Source organism: Mugil cephalus, chromosome 1, assembly GCF_022458985.1.
Source record: "Mugil cephalus isolate CIBA_MC_2020 chromosome 1, CIBA_Mcephalus_1.1, whole genome shotgun sequence".
NCBI lineage: Eukaryota > Metazoa > Chordata > Actinopteri > Mugiliformes > Mugilidae > Mugil > Mugil cephalus.
In genome coordinates this window covers 39021999-39046227 of record NC_061770.1, presented here as the reverse complement: position 1 = coordinate 39046227, position 24229 = coordinate 39021999, and the positions used below count along the sequence as shown (strand labels likewise).

Sequence of the window (24229 nt, the reverse complement as noted above, 5' to 3'; positions counted from 1 at the left end):
TAATCTACCGTGTGCCAGGTGCCAGGAGTTTCTGGTCCAGCTGTCATAGCACGCTCATACGCTCGTGGGATTTAACCGCTGCTTTTGTGTTTATGTGTAAAGTTGGTGAGTGGTGTGTAACCATGTGCATCTTTCAGCTGCGTGCCCTCAAGTGTTTATCTGCGCAGAGATTTGTCATATTTCCCTATTGTCTTAAGTACGGGCGTTAAATGCAAGTGAAGGTAACTCTGTTTCTAGGCCCTGAGCCACTTTTTAACTGAGCTTTACTCCACGATATGATTACCATCGGCATTCGGCACCTCTGTCTGTAGTTCTCTGTGTCACCTCGACCATGATACCTCCCCCCCCACACACACACACACACACACTCACACACCTCCCCCCCCTCACCCCTTCGCCTCGCCGCAGCCAGTATCTCTTGCCGGTATCTGGAGCCACATGAACCCTCTTAACCTCGGGTTTGCTATATATAGCTCCGTGCTTGTTCAATCACCCTAATGGTCTATTTAAATAAAATAAAAAAAATAATAAAAAGTTTTGAGTGTGCGACCAGAGGCTAATTCGCAGATAACAGCGTCACTTCCTGAAAGCGCGGCGAGCTCGCATCCTGCTGGAAATAGGGGTGAGTGACCGGGGCTTGTTTTTACCAGACGCTGACCGGCAGGAGGACAAAAGAAGTGGAGCAAGGGATCAGCCCACCCCCCGCCCTTCACTCCAACACCACTCCCACTCAACCCCCTCCCTCCCTGAAGTCCTGTTGAACTGACAGAAACAATGACTCAGACATAAGAATGGACAGAAATTGATTTTCTGCGGAAAGGTTAAATGAGCACACACTGTAGAGGTTGTTTTTGTTTTGGCCATTGGCTACTTTTGCCATTTTATTGTTTGTATCTTCTCCTTTTTTGTGTGTGTGTGTGTGTGTGTTGGGGGTGTGATGGACGAACTGCTTCTCTTTAACCTCCTGAGACCTGAGCTTAAGTCTGCTGTGCATTTTTAAAAGTATTTGGGGTGAGTAGGACCTAAGAAGTATAAAAACCAAGCATCATCTTTGAACTGGAAATGAGGGAAAAGAAAAAAGTCCTCAAATGTGGACAGAGGGATTATGTCACTGCATATTATGCGAAGTTCACCAATATGTAACAAAATATAAGATACAATATAAGACAGAATTGCAAATAATGAATTCCCAACGTCCTCAAACGAGTATTTGCTAATTAGTAAAGTTGTACCTCGATACTATTGATAGAATTTGTTACGTTTGTGCGTCATATTAAATTAGAAAATGTTAATAAACATAAAAAAAACAAGTTTCAACTGTAAAAGTTTATGACTGAAATCCCCACTGGCATGTTTTTACACCACCTACTATCTAGTTATGAGGATAAAAGTTTAAGTGAAGCAGAAAAAGCTGCTACACACCTAAAATGTAACGTCCTCATATGAGGACGTGGAGTCTCAGGAGGTTAAGAGGCCGCCTAGCTTTTTTGTGTTTTTCATGTTGTATGATTGTGTCCTCAGTTTGGCTTTTTCTGTTGTTGTACTAGCTTGGCTATGTAGTAAATGAGGCTACTACCTCAATACACTATGCTATGATTTGAAATACACTACATTTTTAGGTTTGCCAGACACATTAGGGTGTATTTACACAAAATGCCGATGTCGGATCGGTATCGCCAAAACCAGCCTGAATTTTACTCGGTATCGGTGGTATCGGACATCACTATTTTCTTTAGAAAGAATTAAAGTGGAGGCTGTTCAGAACGGGAAGTGGTGCACCTGTCCTCACGATCGCAGACGTTGCTGGACGGGTTTAGCAGAATTTGGGCGCAGAATCTGTCATGCGAGTACATCATGAAAGAAGCGAGTCTCTCCCATCGCCCTCCGACGTTCTCACACACACACACACACACTCACTCGGCAGACAACACAACCTCTTGTGATGCATTCCTTTGTGACGTCAAACCCGCTGCTGCCTCTGGGCTGCGAGGCTCAGCACAGGATGTCTGAACAAGAGAGACAAAGACAAAGAGAGGCAAGAGAGGGAACCGTTTATATGTGTACCAAAATGAAAAAAAAAAAAATAGCTGAATTCATATTTGTGCGGTTAAAAAAAAAAAAAAAAAGAGAGGCGGTAGATTTTTCAGTGAAAATAAAATAAAGAGGGAGAGAGTCGGCGGAGCTCAGAAAGTCGGAAAGTGACTGCAAATAGCAGGAGGCTTACTTCCCTATAATAAGTCGAATTCTTCGCTGCCTCTCCTCCCTTTGACAGCCAGCCTTGCCCTGAGCGATGCCCAGCCTGCCAAGCAAAGAGGGAAAGAGCGAAAGAGAAGGAAGGGAGGGGTGGTGGTGGGGGGGGCACGGCTGCCGTTCATACTGAGACATGTGATACAGAGTCACACCGCAGCAACCGACATCCTCAGCCTTATATTGTATTTTCACAGAAACTCGCTCGCCACAAGATTGCGCAACACTGGATGGTTTTCACAATGTGTTCACTTGTAGATTATTCTTTTTTTTTATTTTTTGGGTGGGGGGGTGCCTGTGTGCTCCACCTTCTCTAATGGTGCCACTCAATCGACTCCGTTTTCAACATTTCGGGCAATGCGTCGTTTGAATCGTAAATACAGCGTAGTATCTTAAACATAGTTTTTTTTGGTTGAAAGGTTCCGATCTTAAGAAGGAAAATCTTCTTTATCTTGGCGTGCACATGTTCTGCCGGTCTTTGAATGAGTCGGGCGTCCCGGCGTTAGCTAAAGTTATGACTACGAGAAGAGGGGTGGTGGTGGTGGTGGGGGGGAGACATACATACACATCAAATACGCTCCAGGAAACGCTTTGTCCCGCCAGAGCACCTTCCTCTCTGCATGAAACCAAAAGATACTTGAATTTTCATGCAGGGAGAACAGATAGTTCACCGAATAATCCTTTCATTCCGAGATTTAAAAAAAAAAACAATTTGCAGGCACATGCATTTAAAAAATAATAAATAAATAAAAGAAAGAAATTACCTAAACGTGCCAAGATATGCATGAATTTAAACTAAACAAGGGCTTAGGTAGGAAGCTTAGAAAATAAAAAAAAAGTGAGATAATGCAAACGGGAAAAGAAATGTAACCACCGAAAACACAAGTCAAGATAAGTCTGTCACATTATGATCATCATCTGATTAAAAACCGTTTGCAGATGAAGTAAAACTTGTGGCGAAATGTGCGTTAGTCTCATAAAAAAAAAGCAGTGCCACTAGAGCTAAAAAAAGAAAAAAAAGAAGAAGCCATTGATCTAACCCACCACGGTGGCCTCTGCTAACTGTGAACATATGTCGCTCAGTGGCTACATGATGGTGGTCTGCTGGCCCGAGATAAGATACAGGAAAGATGAGTATCAGTGGCCTTTGAAGAAATAATGGGGCATTAGGTTGTCGGTCAGTTTATAGCCATTACACTGACAGATTGGTGGCTGTGTTGTGTTTCAGCAAGCCCCTAGCACAACGTTGAATGTACATTTGGGATATGGACCAGGTTGTGATTAGAGCTCGGGATGCGGGAGCGGTGTGGGTGGGTTTCCTTTTAACAGGGCTGCAGGATACAAGATGTTTCTTACCTCCATTACATGTTGAGTGGTTGAGTCCGCACATCTAAATACCCGCAGTGCTTCATCTAATCAGCTGTAACTAATTCTCGTTTTACCGATCATCCCTGCTGGATTTAAAACTGATCCAGTTATAAGAAATGCAGAAAAACATCCAAATCTCACCATGAAAATCTGTACTTCCTGTATGGAATCCCAATATTAGCTCAATAAATGTGCTGTTAGTAGCTGATTTTATTCAGAATAAGTCTTTTGCATATATAGTTTTAAATATATGAATAATGTAGATGATGGTGCATGTGCATGAAACTCAGGAACTCAGATATTACTTGAGTTGTACTCAAAAAAAAATCTTCTAGCATAAAAGTGGAACTTTGAGTCAGTAAATATGTACAATATGTACTTAACTGAGTCATTTACAAACATATCACCTATTAGCTATAGCACCAGTAGCTACCTATTTAGCTGGCTAACTGGCTAATTGGGCTTCTAGTTGTTTTTATAAATCAGCATCAACTTGAAGTCGCACCTAACATCAGCTGGTTAATCCTATCCTCAGATAAGGAGCTCGCAATGCTAAATTAGCTGCTAGATTGTTAACATAGCCATAACATCGCTCTAGCTAGCAAGAATTTGCGTAGTGTGGTAATAGTTGAGTTTACTTATAGGTTAAGACAGACAAGGGTGTGTTACTGGTAAAAATAAGAAATAAATAATTGCACTTAGCTTAAGATGAAATAAAAGCATAATTGGAGAATATGTAATATTTGTTGTCATTTAGCAACATGTCGCCTATTAGCTAGAGAAAAAGTAGCTACCTACTCAGCTGGCTAAGTGGCTAATTGGGTTTTGCGTTATTTTTATAAATCAGCATCAACCTTGTGTTGCACGTAACATTAGCTGCTAATATTAGCTGGTATTAGCCAGTATCTGCAGATAAAGACAGAGAAGGTGCTGGCTAGCACTGCTAACACTGGTTCTTCACATTACCACACATGGCTTAAGATGAGTTAAGATTCCTTGTGATGTTGGATTACGGTTTAATAACACAACAGCAGAAGTTCTGACTATCCATTTTGTAAATTCCATTTCCTCTATATTTCCCCATGTGACCAACACGTTAAGCCAGTTCGCTGACGACACAGTATGGTTCATTTGGGGTTAAACCAGACCTCAAAGTAACTTGACCTTGGCTTGACGTGCCGGTGGAGACATGCTACATAAAGCAAAAACATGTAGACTCAGTTCCTGTCCCCCACCACTCACAATTTAAAGAGGCCGAGATTTTTATATGTACATCAGTGAATCGAAGTGGAGTGTGGAAATTAGTTTGTCGCTGTCAGTTTAGATTGTAGTGATCTAAAAAACAAGAGGAAGAGGAAGTGAGAAAGAAACTGAGAACACATGAATGTGTGTACGAGAGTCTCAACTCAGTCTACCACTTGTGTTTTCCTTTTTTTTTTTTTGGAACAAGCAAAAAACAAAATTGCAAATTTAGTCTTTTAATAGCTTTAACTGTTTACAAGCCTAAAATGTATTTCTGTCTTTCTCTCCCTTTCTTCCTGTCTCAAGTCCTTCTGGCCCAGCCCATAGAGAATGAATGCATGGAGGGTCTGACGTTGAAGATCACGGATTTCGGCCTGGCCAGGGAGTGGCACAAGACCACGAAGATGAGCACGGCGGGCACCTACGCCTGGATGGCCCCGGAGGTCATCAAGTCCTCCACCTTCTCCAAGGGCAGCGATGTCTGGAGGTCAGTGCTTATGTGTTCACAATGTAATTCATCTGAACTAATTCCACGGTTTGTACTTTGTGCACACGTGTAAGAACAAGTGACACAGATTCAGTCACCTTCATGGAATAGCTTTGAATACACGGTATACACCGATCAGCCATAACATTATGACCACCATTATGACAACCACGGGAGAAGAGAATGACGTTGACCATCTTGTGACAATAAAATATTCTGCTGGGGAACTGGCATTCATTCATGTGGATGTTACTTACACCTGTACCACCCAGCTAGACCAGATCAGACCAGGCACCCCCGCCCCATAGCAATGACACACATACACAAAAACAGTTGAGGAACAGCTAAAAAAAACACGAAGACCAGCATGAGGTGTTGACCTGGCCTCCACATTCACTAGATCCCAAAGTGATCAAGTATGTGTGGGATGATCCACCATAGAGACCCCTCCCCTCAACCCATAGGACCAAAAGCCAGACACCACAGGACACCATCAGAAGGCCCATGTCCATTCTCTGATGAGTCACAACTGTCATGAAGACCTACAGAGTATTAGGAAGGTGGTCATAATGTTATGCCTGATCGATGTATATTTAAATATATTTGAATTGTTGCCTTCTTGCAGACAGTTAGACGAAAGACTGTTAAATCTCATATCTGCATAATAGACATAAAGCTAGAACCTGCAGACTGTTAGCCTAGCTTAGCATAAAGGCTACTACCATAGGAAAACAATTAGCGAATGTTGTAAACTAAAAAGGAATAGAGAAGGAATATGAGTCAGATTATTCCAAGACTTCCTTGGAATGTGTTAGAATCAGTTGATGTAAATATAGAATAGAATTAAATAAAACGATCGTCAGCAGGGATTGAATGGAGCAAAATGAGTTTGAAAACACTGGTGTCTGAAGTCGTTAAGTGACTAATACTAGTGCTGTGAAATGCTAGGTAATAAAATGTGGAAGAGAATGGACGTGGTGTCTGGTTTCAGGTCCTATGGGTTGCGGGGAGCGGCCTCTGTGATTCTAGTTTGGGATCTAGTGAGTTTGCAGGCCAGGTCAACACCTCTTACTGTTCTTAATGTTTTTTTAATTTTTTTTTTTAGATGTTCCTAAATCGATTTTGCATGAAACTCACATGACTAGGGTCTGTTAATGATGAGATACAGACCTGTAACCAGGCTCAGATGAGTTAAGTTCCCCTTGTCTGAGCTTAGCTTCTTGGATATACCGCAATCTGGACGACCTGGAGGATCATCACAGACGTAGTTTGTAGCATTTTATTTCATTTACGTTGATGCTTTTTTGAAATTTACACTACTCAGGCAGTGAGCACAGATTTTCTAAGGTCTCAAAAGTCTCAGTTTAAGCTTAACCATCAAGTTAGATGTTCAAAGTTGTTGGTGTACAAAAAAGAAAAGAACATAAATGATTTTTGAAAGTGTAGTAGCCAGCGTTTCTGTTTCCGGATCGATACCATCCAGGGATTAAAGGTCATTTTCCAGTCGGACGTTCAGGGCTGACCGTGTTGAAGGGAGCGATGATTACACAGCGCTCCTCTCCGTGGAACAAGTCGGTGATAGAAACAAGGGGAAAAGGGTGAAAGTGCAGAGAGGTGATGGTGGGAGAGTTGGGCGATGAAGAGATTGAGGGCCGGAGTGATGGATTGCAGCAAGGCCGCGGCGACCATGTGATGGCGTCCCTTCAAAGGGCTGCTCTGTGCTTTGTTGTGGGACATATGTGCTGCACACTGTCCCATTGTCTCCAGTATAGACAGAGAAGGAGGCCACACACCAGACCTAACCACAGCCCTTTATCTGGGAATAGCTCTGTGTGTGTGTGTGTGTGTGTGTGTGTGTGTGTGTGTGTGCGCGCTCTCATATATCTGTTTGGCCACATCTACACAGAAAGAGAAGAGTCCCTTGATTACAGTTTGTAGTGTTATGATAATGGCTTAAACGGCTGTATGATTAGATGAGAGGGGCTCGTATTACTAATTTGCATTTCGAATGAAGATGGCAATAGGATGAAAAGAATTTTAATTATTTATTATTAACGCCACATAAGACATTCACAACTTGGGTGCAGTGAGGTTATAGAAGGTACGCCCATAGGCTACAGTTTCATTTCAATCCTGAAGATTTGGACCATTTTATCCGCCCTTGAATGCACACAGAGGCTGTGTGAAACCAATCGAGCATGTTGTTATGGAGAACGTTTTGAAGGCGTCCTTGAAGTCATCAAAGGAATTTAGATGCGGCACGAAGACATTCCTGGTAGTTATGAGATTTTACCGCCTGAGCCTTCCCACTATCGCCATCTCACTACAACACACTGTAATTTATTAATTATTTTGTTTTTTTTATAATCGAAGCCAAGTCAAGTATGATCGTGGTGGAGAACCTTTTAACTTAATGTTTAGGCCATATATTGTTGAAAAGTGAAAGGTTTTTAGATTGTGACCTTTGTTTGAATAGAGAATATCAACTATTTTCATGAAATACCGGCTTTGACATGTTGACAAGTTATTATTTGAGTTATTTTTTATAAATCAGCAGCAACTTGAAGTCGCAACTAAGGTGCTGGTTAATCCCAAGTATCTTCAGATAAAGAACTAGAAAAGCTAAATTAGCTGCTAGTTTGTTGACGTAGCATTAGCATTGTCCTTGCAAACAACAGTTTGCTAACTGTGGATGCGGCTGTTTACTTATAGATTAAGACAGACAAGAGTGTGTTACTGGTAAAAATAAGAAATAAATTTTAAGATAAAATAAAAGTGTCATTGGAGAATATGTAATGTTTGTTGTCATTTAGCAACATATCACCTATTAGCTACAGCATCAATAACTACCCACTTAGCTTGCTAAGTGGCTAATTGGAGTTTGAGTTATTTTTACGGGTCAGCAACAACTTTAAGTTGCAACTAGCATCAGCTGATTAATCCCAGGTATGCTCAGATAAAGAGCTAGCACTGCTAAGTTAGCTGCTAGTTTGTCAACATAGCATTAGCTTCGTTGTAGCTAACAATAGTTTGCTAAGTGTCGTAGTAGTTGTTTGCTTATAGATTAAGACAGACAAGAGTGTGTTACTGGTAAAGATAAGAAATCCTCATTGGAGAATATGTAATATTTGATGTCATACTTAGCTGGCTAACTGACTACTTTGAGTTTGAGTTTTTTTTATAAATCGGCATCAATCTGAAGTTGTAGCTAACATTAGCTGCTAACAATAGCTGGTTAATGCCAAGTATCAGCACATAAAGACAGACAACCTGCTAACTACCAATGCTAACACTGTTAGCATCATTCTAGCTAACAAGAGTTTGCTAAGTTTGGTAGTAGTTGTTTACTTATAGGTTAAGACAGACAAGTGTGTGTTGCTGGTAAATATAATAAATACATACATTGCACGTAGCTTAAGACTTGGCTGCAGTGGGGTTATAGAAGTTGCCGCTCATACGCTAATTTTAATCCCTAAGTTTTGGACCATTTCATCCGCTCTTGAATGCACACAGAGGCTGTATGAAACCAATTGAGTGTGTTGTTATGCAGAACTTTTTGAAGGCGTCCTTGAAATCATCAAAAGAATTTAGATGCGGCACGAGGACATTTCTGGTAGTTATGAGATTTTACCGCCTGAGCCTTCCCACTAGCGCCATCTCACTATCTCGGTCTCCAACCGTCTATCGGCAACAAACCCACGCATGCACGTTTTTCACAGTAATCACCACACAATCTGGAAAACAACAAAATGAGGCAGGCAGGCAGGCAGGCAGGCCTTCTCTGAAAATGAAGGGTAATCTTTGTTCTAGTATTCTTTCTCATGTGTCCACGGGCCGCTCGTCTCCAAAGCCGCCACGCTGAGACGGCGGCCGCCTCGGGGCGAGCCAGCGAGCGGCGCTTTCTGCGCAGTCACAGTGTGTGGAAGTTGTAATTAAAGAACTAAATAAAAAAAGGCTGCGGCCTGCGCTCTCCACTTAGGGAGCCTCCACACTGCGCTCAGTCAGGTCCGGGCGAGGGCTAATTGACAGTGTGGGAGATCCAAGTCCTGCGCCACGCTTCATCTTCTTAGGACGCAGGGCTGCTCCCATTGTGTGGGCTCAAAAGTCCCATGTGTCCCGTGTGGGTATGTGTTTGTGTATTTGCTCAAATTTTGCATGCATGAGTTCACATCGACTTTTCAAGTTTCATGAAGCAAAAATATTCCTTTGCTGTGCTGTCAGGCGGCGGTACGTGTGTTCGTGAAAGCGTGAAGTATAGTCGGCCGTACAGAGCAGGAAGTGCAATTAAAGTTGACTAGAAATTCATATGGTTCATCTACATGTGAACGCAACAGCCGGCCCAGTGTGTAAAGATGTCATCTCGTATATAAGGTCACAACTGAAGGAGCTATTATCCTCGCACCGGTGCCATCATTTTTTGTTTTTAATTAGACTGGAAGCTTATATGGTAATTTAAGTTTTGGTTTGGTCAGCCTAATTGTTCGACCACAACAGGAAGTAGTTTTCACCAAAGAAGCTCTGATAATATCACTGCACAATACTTGTGTTCTACCAAATGCTGCGAAAAGGCATTGGTGGAGACCATAGACTAGTATAAAGATGGACAGTGGAACAGCTCCTCAAAAGTGAAGCTGAAGCAAATAGAGCTCCCCCTGGTGTCTGGAGGCTGCAGTATAGGTCAAAAGCTCGGACTTGGGACAAACTGAAACACTAAACTAAATGACTATTTATTTATTTATTTTCCAGGATGGTTTCTGTCATTTTCAGTAGTTGATATAATGCTGATTCTTGTTGTTTTTGCTAGTTATCTGACAAAAGAGGATGTGATATAATGGCGACTACCAGTTTCCATGCAAACCACTCCGTAAAGTGTTCCTGTGAGAGTTGTTAAAAAAAAAAATATACAAAAAACATAAAAAGTACAGTGTATAATCCAACATTTCTTTGTAACAGGTGGAGGTAGAGCAGAGCATGGTATTAATTAAATGAAAGCTTGCCCCTGGAAAATAGCTTCAATTTGGCCAATGCAAGGAAGTGGGGATGCGTTGTCCATATTTATATACAGTCTATGGTGGAGACCAAAACAAGAGCTAAAAGGAGGAAAAAAAGAAAAAAAAAGTTAATTCAACTATGGAGCTCCTAGGGATCAAAAATAGAGAAAGAAAGAAAGAAAGAAAGAAAGAAAGAAAGAAAAGACTTCATAAATATATTTAAAAGCACTGAATCAATCAATCAACAAGTAAATGTAAGTTTTAATTCATTTACAAAATGAGACTTTTTTTGTCATTTATTTTTTCTGTACAGCACTTAAAGGATTTTTAAAGTGCTTTATAAATTAAGGTGGATTGAGTGTCTGTTTTCCTGTTTTTGATTTGATTTGGTGGACACCACTTAAAATGATTAGTGTTATTATTGCCTGCAAATATGTCTGCAAACAAGAAGTTATTTGGAGGGAATTCAGAACGAGTTATGTTTGGTACTGAACATTGATTTACCTTTGAACCCATCATTTTATAGTACTGCGGCACTCCTTAAGGCATGTGTTCATTATTAAACTCAGCCTAGTGCTGTTCATAAATATACATTATTAGCATCTTTTTGCATTCATTATTAAGTTATTCAAATAATACGCAGGTTCAAATATTTTTTTTTTTTTCAAACATGTGCAACAGTGACTGTGCAACCTCCATTTATCCCTTTGCTAAAATATGTTCATTTTCATGTTAATGTCTATTTAAAGTAATTAAAATTAGTACTTTTTAATATACATATATATGTATATATAAAAAATGTCTAATCAACCAAAGATTATGCGATCGCAGACCCCCTGTTGAGGACCTGTGCCTTAAGGGAAGAGTGGGAAAAAAGAAGCTGTGTCTATCGCATGTCCTACTTTTACAGCCAGGAAGATGAAATGTGCAGAGAAATATTCGATAGAATCCAGTGAACCCGAGTTGTTTGAGGAGCTGTTATTGGTTCAGTTGTTCTGCTTCTTGTATGACCATGATTTTTTGTATGTATATATCAATGAAAAAGCTGATGGAAATGAGATTATGTGTGTAAATACATATGAATGCTGATAAATATTTGGTTTAAATGAGGTAATATTAATTTAAATGATGATAAATATAGGACCTATGGAACTATTTGCATCTACAGTTAGCCTTCCATGCTAACTCTGCCAGTTCCTGATAGCTGTGGCATGTGTAAATATGTCATGAAGCACGTTCCGGGATACATCCTGTGTCTAATTTTAACCCGGCCTCTATACCGGCTCATGCTTTCTTGTCTGTGTGTCTTCCCCTGCGTTCAGCTACGGCGTCCTGCTCTGGGAGCTGCTAACGGGAGAGGCCCCCTACAGAGGGATCGATGGACTCGCCGTCGCCTACGGAGTCGCCGTCAACAAGCTCACCCTGCCCATCCCTTCCACCTGCCCCGAACCCTTTGCACAGCTCATGTCAGGTGGGGGACATTGGGAAATGTAAAAGTGGTCACTTTTCAGTTCGGTGTTTTTTGTTTGTTTGTTTGTTTGTTTTGTTTTGTCTTTTGCGTGAGATCAAATTCGAGCCCGGAGAACGAGCTATTTCCATTTCCCCAAAATCGCAATGAAATTGAGAAAACAAATTCCTGCGTGTTGCTAATAACGCGGCTACGGAGAGGAAGTGAGGAAGCATTTTAGTGCTGCAGCCTCCTTGTGCAATATATTTGCACCCATTTATGTTGTTTTCCTGTTCAGTCTCAAGTTGAAAAGAAACGCCACGCCATGTAACGCTCCTTGATGTTAAAAGCAGACAGTTCACACTCTTTCCACTTAAACCCCTTCCCTTGATGTCGGCTTGGCTTGTTTTGTTTTTTTTCTTTTCTTTTTGAGGTTGTATTTAAAAACCAGTGCAGCAGTAGCCACCTCAGAGGATTAATTAATTACGGGATTGGTTTTTGATCTGCTTGTAATGCCCAGAGTTTAACAGCAAATTATGCAAAAACTCCCCCGCAGCGTGACAATTAAGCGTAACACTTTGAATAAGTGATCAGCTTGATTCTAGATTGTGTTCGTACAAGTGCCTGAAACGTGTGTAAATAATAATTACAGACGTCGCAGGATACCCATTCACTATAGCGCATAATGAGTGCAGCGTGGATCAATGTGTGTGTGTGTGTGTGTGTGTGTGTGTGTGTGTGGGTGTGGGTGTGGGTGTGCGTGTGAAGATCATGGCTCATGACTGACTGACTTCTTCCTTTCAGAGCCCTCGATTCAAGAAAAGTTAAAAGAAGTGAAACTGTGCTGGAAGCGAGTGAATCAATCGGATGTTTGTCCCTCGTTTTAGAGCACAGGTGTCAAACATAAGGCCCGCGGGCCAAAAGCGGCCGCCAGACGGTCTGATCTGGGCCGAAATTTACGTAGAAGACTGCAGTTTTTCAGTGATATCCCTGATTTGTTCACTCTTTTAGTCAGATAATCAGAATCTCTTTATTGGCCAAAAGTGCAATGTACACAGGAATGATCCCTGGTGTATTTAATAACATTAAATAATAGTAGCAAGAAAGAAGAAAAAAAGACAATTATATATATATATAAAATACAATAAGTGGACAGAACACAACACTGAGACCCAGGACTAGACAGCAAAAAAGGATAGTTTTATACAGTGGTTCTCGACCTTTTTAGAGGGAAGATCAAAAATTAGCTTAGCTTAATTTCAAGTGCTAACCCAAACATGCACGTTAATGAGGTTCCCAAGACACCTTCCTGCAGATATTTCACAATAAGAGCATTATTATGAAATGCATGTTGTATGCCCACTGACACGGATGTTTCTTGACAACCATACACTCCTCATTAGCTTTATTTCTATTAGCGTTGTACTTGTAATGACTCTGAAGTAGACGATAATCGTGGTATTAATAAATATCCTGTGTACATATGTTAATATGTCGTGTAAATGATCCAATGCCACTTGAACACAGTGTGTGTTTTACATCTGCTCCTGTTTTCTTGACATTTTTGTTGATATCGTGATAATATCGTTGTTATTGTGAAAGTGAAAATCTGATATCGTGACCAGCCCTGCTCTGAACTATCTACATCTGTTGTTTGTGGGACAGAGTGCTGGGACCAGGACCCCCACCGTAGACCCAACTTCTGCTCCATTCTGGACCAGCTGACGGCCCTGGAGCAGCAGGTGAAGGAAGAGATGCCGCAGGACTCCTTCCACTCCCTGCAGGAGGACTGGAAACTGGAGATCCAGGACATGTTTGATGAACTCCGGGCCAAAGAGAAGGTGAGGGTCTAGTAAGCCTGTTGCAACATGGGTGCTATTAAATCACACAGATGTTAAGGCAAAAACAATGTGCTTTTTGATGCTAATGTTAGCTTTGAGCAGATCAAACTAATTTTGTTTTAAGACTTTGGTAATAAAAGTATAATAATAGATGCGGTACAAACCACATGATTAATGCAGAAAGGTGTAGCTGTTGTACATCCTCCAGACCAGTAGTGGGCGGTGTATTTTCCACCTAGGACCTTCAGTGACCTCCAGCCTCATTCAAAACACCACTTAATGCGATATGACTCCACTGCTATAGAAACATCATACACAATAAAACTGGACATTGTATTGTAGACAAGTATCTCATATAGCGAGATGAATGCTGGTGTAGGTTTCCTGGTCAGCTGGAGGAGTATCTGGCACTTCTAGATGACGTCAACGATATGTTTAGCTTTGTTCAGCTGGAGCTGTGAGGTCAGCCCTTCGTTAGACAACACGGGTTTTACTTATTTTCACAGAATGTATGGAAGAGATAGTTATTTATTTATCATTTTAAATTTTCCACAAAAGACAAAAAATACAATGTTTTGCCTCCAGCTAAGCCACGCCCCTCAAGTTCAATCTATTAATTTGTATAGTAGGCGCCAAAAGATTTAACCAGTTTTATCCTTAAAATTTGAAATAATTATACAGCTTTTATCAATTTATCAACCCCTAGTTGCTGACCTGAAAGTGGTCAAAACTTGAAATGCGACTGATTAAAGGAACAGCGTCACTGTGACATATCTCAAGCTTCAGCCGCCTACAGGTTTAATTGTGAAGGACCAGGTAGATTCCTTTGACTCTGGCAACAATGTGACGTTTGAAATACGACCAGATAAAAGCTCTAATGCAAAGATAGAGACAGACCAGCCATGAACATGAAAGGCTTTGTCCGCCACTCCTCCAGACACATTTGAAGGTTGAAAGTAAATCCAAAGAAATGACCACGGTCCCGGCTTAAACCAAGCTATAGCAGACTTATTTTGGGCTGTACAGAGGTTCACCCAAGAGTGTCTGGAAATGTGAGGTGTTTACAGATACTGCTTGATGATATGTAACACGTTTGATATTTAGGTTTCAAAATCTGGATGATTTTGTCTGCAACTTGGCCTCGAAGGATGGTGCTGTTTAGCGAACATGCTAGCTCTTGAGGCTACATCTCTGGAAAAGATGGCATTAGATGATGATGCATTCAATGCTCCCTTTGAATGATCGTGTAGGATTTTAAAAACTGCCTTAGCCTGAACTGTGATTGGTGCATTGGAGAGGAAAAGGACGATGCGTAGAAATGACGTTAGCTAGCTAAGGTAGCGTGCGTCCTTGATTATCTATGTGTTATTTCCACCATACTCGACTGGAAGTGTTTAATATGTCTGGAGAAGAAGCTCTATACCCACCCTCGACCACTGTCCTCCCCCACCAGGAGCTGCGATGCCGCGAGGAGGAGCTGAAGCGAGCGGCCCTGGAGCAGAAGTCCCACGAGGAGTTCCTGCGTCAGCGCGAGCAGCAGCTGGCCCAGTGGGAGCAGGACGTGTTCGAGCGCGAGCTCAGCCTCCTCATCCTCCACCTGAACCAGAACCAGGAGAAGCCCAACGTCAAGAAGAGGAAGGGCACGTTCAAGAAGCACAAGCTCAAGAGCAAGAACGGCGAGAAGATCAGCCTGCCCCAAGGTGAGTCTCAAACTTTAATTCTGTCAGAAACGAGCAGTGAGTCGAGCCGGCGGTCCTGACGAGAAATCCCATTTCAAGGGCCATTACTGGCTCAGTCTCAAGAAGCAACAACAACAATATGAAAAAAAAAAAAAGAAAATACAAGAGAGCAGTGGATGCGAGGGAGTTTTGTGGTGTTGTATTTTTATAGCTCGGCTTTGCTGAATGTTCCTATCAGGGAGGGAGGTGCTCATGAAAAGGCTGATATTTGATAGTGTTGTCACGCAATAAGTTTAAAAAAAAATGTTCAAAACAACTTAAAACTCTTCTAAATGTGTCTAAATCTTAAAATGTGTTCTGCAAACATGATGCAGCCTTTTGACGTGCACGGTGGATCTCTGACATGACTGACAAGATGCGTTCGCTGACCACGTCCTGTCCTGGTTCTTCGTCCTCACCTGTCCACTGCTTCTTTCCACTGTCACAAAGTCACATGTCCTGCAGCAGTTCACATGCAGTGTTTCAGTGTGTGTGAGTGTATTTTGGGCCGAGCAAGCATGCGTAAATGCACTGTGTGTTAGTGTGTGTGTGTGTGTGTGTGTGTGTGTGTGTGTGTGTGTGTGTGTGTGTGTGTGTGTGTGCGTGTGTTTGTGTGTGTGTTGTGGTTAGGCCTTTCCCAGCAGCAGCAGGGCGGTGATGTGGTGGGGGGTTGATGAGAGGGGAGAGTGAGCCAACCACGCCTCGACACTTCCTGTCCATGGATACACTGCTGGCTGGCCTCTCACTTTCCCTCCCTCCCCCCCCTCCCTCCCTCTCATTTTAGGCATGCCTTCCTCACCCATTTTCTCTCTTTTGCTCCCAATTCGGTGTTTTTATTCTTCTTCTAACCCTGTGTTCCTGAAACCCTTCTTTTTTCCCCTCCCCTTCCTCTTTCCACCATTATTATTATTTCTGTCATCCTTTTTTTCTTCATCTTTGCGTTGCTTCTCCACTTCATACCTCAGTGTAACTTGTATTTTATTCTCTAGAAGGGAATAAAGCAAACTTAGATGTTCCTGTTTGTCACGTACACAAACATTAAATGCGCAAATAACAAATGTGGCTGTGTCATGGTTTGTCTTGTGGCTAAATATACAGAGAAGCGAGCGTGTTGCGTTTTTTTTATCTTTAGCCTCAAGTTTCCACTTCTCAACTCTGTGTAGCCCGACTCAGCTCAGTCAGCCTACAACAAAACCATTAGCTCCTCCATTAGCTCCTCCATTATTTCTTCCATTAGCTCCTCCATTAGCTCCTCCATTAGCTTGCCGCGAAGCTAGCTGGTTTAGATCACCAGTACCAAAGCCAGCAAGCTAATTTTAGCTAATCTGCAAATTATATCGGTAGTAAAAAGATACAGTGTTGCTAATGTCACAATTCCGGTCTCAAGAGGTTAAACACAATGTTATGTCATATTTTACAACCATAATTTTTGCATCTTTTCCAGATGTCAGGTAATTTTTTTCCTAAAATTGATGATTTGATACTGGAACAGTGCAATGAAAATGCTTGATAGTAACTTATTATTGCAGTAGTAGACTTAAACAAGTAAAAATCAAAGTAAGACCAGAATAAACATTATTAAATAAAGGGGAAAAATATTAAAAATGTCCCTAGTGAACCATACTAAGCTTCACCTTTCCACAACAGGTATATACAGACCCCTTCATGGCCTACGTCACCGTGACGTCCCGACGTTAGCTGGAAGCAAAACAGAGGGTAATTTGAGGCAACAAGTTTGGTGCCAAAACCAAAAAAATCAAAAAGACTAGCTTGAAGTTTTATCACATACCAGTCACTGCCTGTCATAGGCAACTTTGATTGAACACGATTAAAAGAAATGACTGGAGCGAGACAATCATTCCTGTAGAGGATTCCTGGAGGATTCTTGATACACGCTGATGCTAACCACTAGGCTAGCTAACGCAACGTTAGTTATGTGTTTCAGGAGTCTCCAAGCTAAAGTTGCACTTTACCCTCCACAGTGGTTCCACTTGCTCCTTGTAATAGACTTCGTCCCATCTCTGTCCTTTGGTCAAATTGTCCATCTAGTGAGTGAGAGTGTAGGGGTGGTGAATATAGTCCCATCAGTCAGTCAACTTTTTAAAATAACAGTCTCAGGGAGTGAGTGTATTAGTATATTCTCTAAAATATGACTTTTCCTCGTCCATTCTTGCCAAAACAGTCCAATGAAATATGCTAACCAGCGTTTACAGGCTATAGTGTTCGAGATGTTTTGCCTCCAGTTAAGCCCCGCCCCTCACAAAAGTCACGTTTTTTACAAGCTGTTAAGGCATCTATATAGTTGTATATCTATAATGAATTTGCACTGTTTTCCTCTGTAGCAGTAGTGAAAACTAATGCATTCTGATATAAAAATTCCACACTATTGAGGTTTATGGTTTTCATTGTTTATTGTATTGAATTATATTCTGCTGTGCCAACACTTTTTAGTCTGTGTGCTCGGCTAAATAACAGAAGTTTTTTTTTTTTTTTTTTTTTTAGTGTTTAATTAAATCCACTTCAACAACACCACAAACTACATCCTCCATAATGATCATCCAGTTAAATCACCACCTTTCTGTTGCTGTTTTAACATAAACCGAAAATTATAACAGTCACGAAGGTTTTTTGGTCACAAAACTAGTGTGCCTGTAATGTTTTGTGACCAAGTATCTCCTGTTGTTACTCTGTGTCACAGATGAAAAGAAAAGAAAAAAAAAACTTCCACAAATGTGAAACCGGGGTATTTTAGAGAAATAAGGAAGCTAAAAAAAATGTGTTGCAACCCTTTCAATGACTGTCTTGAACCGTATGAATGTCTTCACATCTTTGCAGATTTCATCCATAAAATCACGGTGCAGGCGTCCCCCGGTCTGGAGAAGAGGCGGAACTCTCCCGACTTGGGTTCGGGCTCCTCGCCTTCCTTCGGCCCGCGATTCCGTGCGATCCAACGTGAGTGTGCAGTCCCTTTTCTATACTCATGCTTACAGGTGCACGTACTGTATGAAAACCAATGTGCAACCAGTGCATCTCTTCCAAATTCCCTCCTTTCATGTGCTCTCAACCACCCACTCGTCTTTTTGTCTTCCCCTGTTTCCCTGTGGGCCCCAGCTCGCTCTCTGTGGCTGCCTCTCACACACACCCTTTTCCCTTTTCCCTTTTCAATAGTCTGTTCCAGTCCAAATATTATCTGACTTCCTCTGAGCAGCTCAGCACTTCTTTTTTTTTTTTTTTTCCACTGTAGCCTTCTTCTGCTTCCCCTCCACCTGCCTGCAGTTACCCCAATGCTGCAGTAGGGGGAGCCATTCAGCCATATTTTCCAGCCCCTGGAAAGGTCCACAGTTTTACATGCATGTAGTGCCTACAGTGCGGTTTGCTGAATTAAAAATAAACAGGGAGGAATTCAGTGCTCCGAGAAGCAGCAGCAGCAGAGATTTACTGTGCTCCTCTGCTCGTCAGGCTTTTAGCCAAACGCCCCGAGATCCTTCCCATCGGAGGGAAATCTCCGAGCCAGTGGGTCATGGGGGCGTCTCGGCAAAACCCAAAAGGAAATTTGTGGTTCGGCAACAGGCAATAGAATGGATTTTTACTAAACAATTACCACTAGGGGTTGACATAAAAGCACGCGTCTGGGTGAAACATTTATCTGAAGGAAGTGGCCAGTGAATCCAAAAACATCTGCTAGTTTCGTTTATTCATTGAATAATGGGCTGATTTTCTTTACTTCCTAATGACTCTCCTTAATGGCAGCCACTAAGCCGCGAGTGTGCCTGTCATTAAAATGTGTTTAGCGCGTATTTATGCTCGCCCTCTCGGTGGGAGTAGTGATTTATCGCTGGGGGCTCTCCAACGTGTTTGTCCAGAGAAGAAGCCAAATTGATTTGCATTAGTCTACATCCCATTGAGCCGCATGCTACAAAATAAGACAGCAAGACGATTTCAGAGCAGCATATTTCTAGGGACTTTTTGCAGTCTGGCGTTGTAAAAGTAGAATTTTTAGCATCTCAGGAGGTTGGCAGCTTACGGATAATGCCGCCAACGTTTATGTTTTCTCTCTGTGGGGGCAGGATTAGATTTGGTTCCTGTGCTTCTTTGGTGTCCTTATTCCAGTTACATCCAGCGAGGTAGAGGCATCTTAATATATATTAGAGTATGATTAGACTGTGATCTTTTTCCGTGATGCTAATGGCCTAGATGTAGGAGCGCCTGAGTTCCTCTGATAGCCCACCATCTAATGACTTGTACATTGATTATCATTGGAAATTCGTCACTGATATCCACGGCCCTTGCAAGATAAACCATATTGACTTTGGTCATTGAAAACCCTCCAGGTTAAAGTTCAGCTTCATTGACTTGAGTAAAAGGATTCTTTGACCGACACTTTGATTTATGACCAGATTCCTCCAAAACCCATCAGCACCAGCATCAGTCTGTTTAGCATGTTAAAATAAGATGGTTAACACTGAAATTCTGTCACATACTCTGTCACTGTTCTCCTGGGAAACTTTTGGACCTGGCACTCATTCTTGTTACTTAGACATATAGCACCCACCTAGACCAGACCAGGCAGCCCCACCCCATAGCCCCCTTGACGGTAGTTGCCATCCCCAACAGGCATACACATAAAAAGGGTTTAGGAACAACTCAAAAGACTTGTTGACCTGACCTTCAAATTCTGGCCACCCCTCAACCCATAAGAGCCTCACTAACAACATTCAGTACGTTTACATGAAAGAAATTAATTATTGCCTTAGTCCGACTCTAACTGGACAACGTAAGTGCATGTAAACACTTTACTCCAACTATTTTATATTCTATAAGTTCTCTTTATCCAATTAAAAATGAAAAATTATAAATAAAAATCTTTATCTTGCTATCTCTTCCAAACATATTGTGAAAAATAAATTAAACTTGTGTTGTCTAACCACGAATCGATCAGTCCGACCAGAACTTAACTGAACATATAGATGACATCATCTAGAAGCACCAGATACTCCCTGAGTCGAGCTCTGTTTACCTCCTTCTTCTTCTGTAACCAGGCTTTCTTGGATGTTTTTATTTTTGTGTTGTCTAGTTAAATTTCGATTAAGGCGTGTACATGCCAGACAAAATTGATTTCCAATCACATTACCTGGGTGTCTTAATCGGAAAAGGAGAACTTCGCATTAGTCGGAGTAACGCATTTACATGCACTTAAATTGTCCAGTTAAAGTCGGATTAAGGCAATAATTTGCTTTTTTTCACGTGCATGTAAACGCACCTAATGTGTTACCAGACTCCAAAGGACACCCTCAGAAGGCCTATCTCCGTCTCCACAATATTAGGTGGTCATAATGTCATGCCCGATTAGCGTATATTCCATCAAGACATGATGGTGAATGTTGGAGACGTTAATAGAGAAAAAAGAGAGTATAATGAAACTGCAGCCTTGACACCATCACCTCCAGTCTCTGTAGAGGGTGGAGAGAATGATGCAACACGTCGGCGCAGAAGGAAAGTTTGCTAATTTCTTCATCTGCGCTATGCTTAGAATGATTCCCAGAGGCCGTCCTATGCTATACGTCGTAAGGTGTGATGACAGAAGCCCAGCGTTCGCGACTGAACCTTAACACGCCGTTCACACACTTTTTTTTTCTTTTTTTTTTGTGAATGCGTTAGCAGCCCGAGCCAGTTGGCGAGGACTGCGATGAGATGCTGTTGCCAGAGCCTGGCAGGTGCAAACTTTTATTAGAACGCTGCATTTTCCCTTCATCTTCTCCCAGGTGACTCTGGCTCCTTCTCTCTCGCACGTCTCTGTCCTGTGAACCGCTGCGTTCACATGATCCCTTTTAGTTTTAATTGGAACATAAACTTTGCATAAATATGAGTTGGAATTGAAGTTTCATGAATTCCAGCTGCAGCAGGAGTCGGTTAAAGGTCGGTGTGTTGCAGATGATTGCAGGGCTGCATTGATTTGTTGGTGAAACCTGCTGGCTTTTAAAATACTCACCTCATTAGAGCACAGCCAAGCAGTATGCATACTAATGATATATTAATTTCACCCTGTCTTTTTTTTTTCTTTTCCCTTTGCAGTCAGTCCCAGTGACAGCAGGACGTTTGGTCTGAGTCCAGTCCGGACCCTGGATGCCCCTTCTCTTAAACAAGCCAATGGAGACTTGAGGTTGAGCTCACATTGGAGGCCCCAGAGCCCAAAAAGTCCAAAAAGCCCCAAAGTCCTGCGCCTCAGTCCCCAGGAAAACAGGTACATTTCCAGATATTTACTTGATTCTTTACTGTTTTTGAGTTGGAATCTTGTTATCTAGAAAAAAAAATGTACTTGTATCTGTGGGTATAACCCATCAGACCCGTGTCTAGTCGTTAATGGACTAATGGAGTTGTTGCAGTTTCTGATGAGTAACACCCACAGATGTTCCTATTTAAACCTCAACTTCCCTCCAGTCCCTTAGAACTAAAGAAGCTACTCAGATGAAACATCTTCACAGCTCTACAAGTTGCCTTCTTCTTTTTTTTTTTAAAGTTTTTTTCTTTTTGGGGGATATACCGTGACCTGGATGACTGACAAGCTTCACTGGAATTCTTTTTGTTTTCAGTCTGTCAATGAGAGCCAAGCTCCTGGAGTCAGACAGCAACGAGAACGGAGAGTCCAAGGACGACTTTGAGGAGTACCGACCCTCCACGCCCAACCACCCCCCAGCTCTGAACGGTATCCCGACACCCTCCATCACCACCGGCCTAACCGGCGGCCTCGTGTCGTCCATTAGCCGCCGTTATGATTCGCATTGGCACGACTGTGAATTATGAATAAAATCTGAATGAATAATAAATATCCTAAGTGTTCCTTTTCTGTCTCTTTCTCCTCCCGTCTTTTCACATATATTCTTCTCTTTCTCTGCAGGCTCCTCGGTGAAGGACAGCCTAAGGCTTCCCATTCCTCAGGGAGACTCGGGCAGCGAGGAAGGGGGTTCCTCCCCGGCTGGCTCCCCCAGGCCTGAGAGGGGTTCTCTCGGTGGCCTGGTTAAAAGCACCCACCGGGCCCTGCTGGGCAGTGGCTCCCTCCTAGCCTCCATAGGACTCGGTCGCTGCCTGGATGCTCCCCCAAGGGTGCCACCTCGAACTAACCCTTCTTCCCTAGAAGACTGCACCCACTGCGAACTTGAGATCTCCCTCCCCAGGCCCCTCATTTCAGACCCCCCAGTAGTGGATGATCTCATTACCTTCTCCACCTCTGAGCCGCTCCCCAAACCGCTCTGGGATTTAGCCCTGCAGTACCAAGAACTAAAGCCCCTGCCCTTGACGCCGCCTCCGCCGAACCCTCGCGAGCGGAGTGGCCACCGGACGCCGCAAACGCCGCAAACGCCGCAAACGCCACAGACGCCTCACAGCCCTCAAAGCCCTCAAAGCCCCGGGACGCCCTCGCACCACGACAGGGCCCCGCAGGCCGAATGGACCTCCAGCTCCAACTCCAGCAACGGGGAGCTGAGCTGCGAGACCTGGGAGCACAGGGCCGAGAGGAGGAGGAGGTCCAGCCAAGGTCTGAACGCTTCTCAGCTAGGTCAGTCTCAATCTGCTTTTGCTTTAAAAAGGGCGCCCCACCACTTTAACGAGCCAGAGTCGGTTTAACCTCCCGCTAGAAGAACATAAACATCTTTCAAAGAAAATCTGTGTTATGAACCTGGACTACTGTGGCGTTTCAAAAGAGCAGAGAAAAAGATTCCCTCTGGTTTGCACGGCGGGCAGTGTAGGAGTTTAAAAAAAAATTTATGTATGACTCCCCATTTAATGAAAGCGCAATACTAAATCACTGCAGTGCTCTTTTTAAAAGTACAGCCTCTTCCCGAGATTGGGCCGATGATTTGGTTTTTAATTTAGCCGCCCAGATTCATCTGCATTTCCTCAAGAGCGTGTTTTCAGGAGGCTCTACACGGGAAAGATTCGCACCCAGCCTTTAGCTTGAATGATGTACCTCCTCAGCATGACAATCTCCTCTCACGGTTCTTGCAGAATTTATTATAATGCTTTTTATTTTATTTATTTTTATTTTGCGAGATCTGTCTGGCACAACGGAGGCCTCGAACGCTTCTCGAGACTTTTTCATTTACATCAAAGCTGTTCTCCGTCTATTTACATATCTCAGGTAACAGCTGGCCCTCTTCCGTGCTTCTCTGCTAATGCTCTCCAAGCAAACCTAGCGTGCAATCTTCTGCTTGTGTCTTCAGACGCGGGGTTTTCCGGACAAACCGAAAGTGGCAGAGTCAAAATTGCCAATAATCTGTTCTTAACGCCGTCTTTCTGACGCTCAGAGGCTTAAGTTTGAGAACACATGTTCACACATAAAGCACACATATGACGCGCGATAAAGGATCACATTCAAGAGGGATTAGCGTTTGCATAATGTGCGTTTTTAATACACGTGTCGCGACAAAGGCCTTCGTCTTTAGCATGTTCCTTTTGTCCAAAGACTAATATACATTCCTTAGAAGCACTGTTTACGGGCGTAGTGGTAGAGGCGTGGGCATCGGTTGTTTTAAAAGCGAGTGGGCTTTCAGAGGGCTTTACCAGAGTGCACCTCTGGTAACATTTCACACCGCGCATCTTCCACGATTGACGCACAAAGCGTCGGATTCTCCATGGAGAGCTCTTCGCGGCTCGGCCCCCAGGAAGCAAGCTGACACATAATCTCACAAAAACCTCATGCGCTCATTACATCAGACGCACAGGAGGCGAAGAGCGACGCGCAATTAAACCGCGAGTGTTTCGGCTAAACCTCTTACTACGATTATTGACTGTAATGACTCGGATGCGCAGGCAGGCCGCCACAAGGCTGTCGCCGGCGGTGACTTGAAACAGAAAAAAGGGATAAATTCCTTAGTATTCCTTCCCCCGCTCGC

The 24229-nt window shown here is 42.7% G+C and overlaps 1 protein-coding gene across 1 annotated transcript in view; it reads left to right on the top strand.

Moving 5' to 3' along the window:
- The window catches only part of LOC125007528 (mitogen-activated protein kinase kinase kinase 11), a 53244-nt gene that overhangs the window by 17930 nt on the left and 11085 nt on the right, over positions 1 to 24229 (top strand). The window contains exons 2-9 of the mRNA XM_047584328.1: positions 5164 to 5344; positions 11658 to 11806; positions 13448 to 13623; positions 15077 to 15323; positions 18177 to 18293; positions 21414 to 21582; positions 21932 to 22044; positions 22237 to 22893. Of these exons, the coding sequence (XP_047440284.1) occupies positions 5164 to 5344; positions 11658 to 11806; positions 13448 to 13623; positions 15077 to 15323; positions 18177 to 18293; positions 21414 to 21582; positions 21932 to 22044; positions 22237 to 22893 (1809 nt within the window). The remainder of the gene's footprint in view (positions 1 to 5163; positions 5345 to 11657; positions 11807 to 13447; positions 13624 to 15076; positions 15324 to 18176; positions 18294 to 21413; positions 21583 to 21931; positions 22045 to 22236; positions 22894 to 24229) is intronic.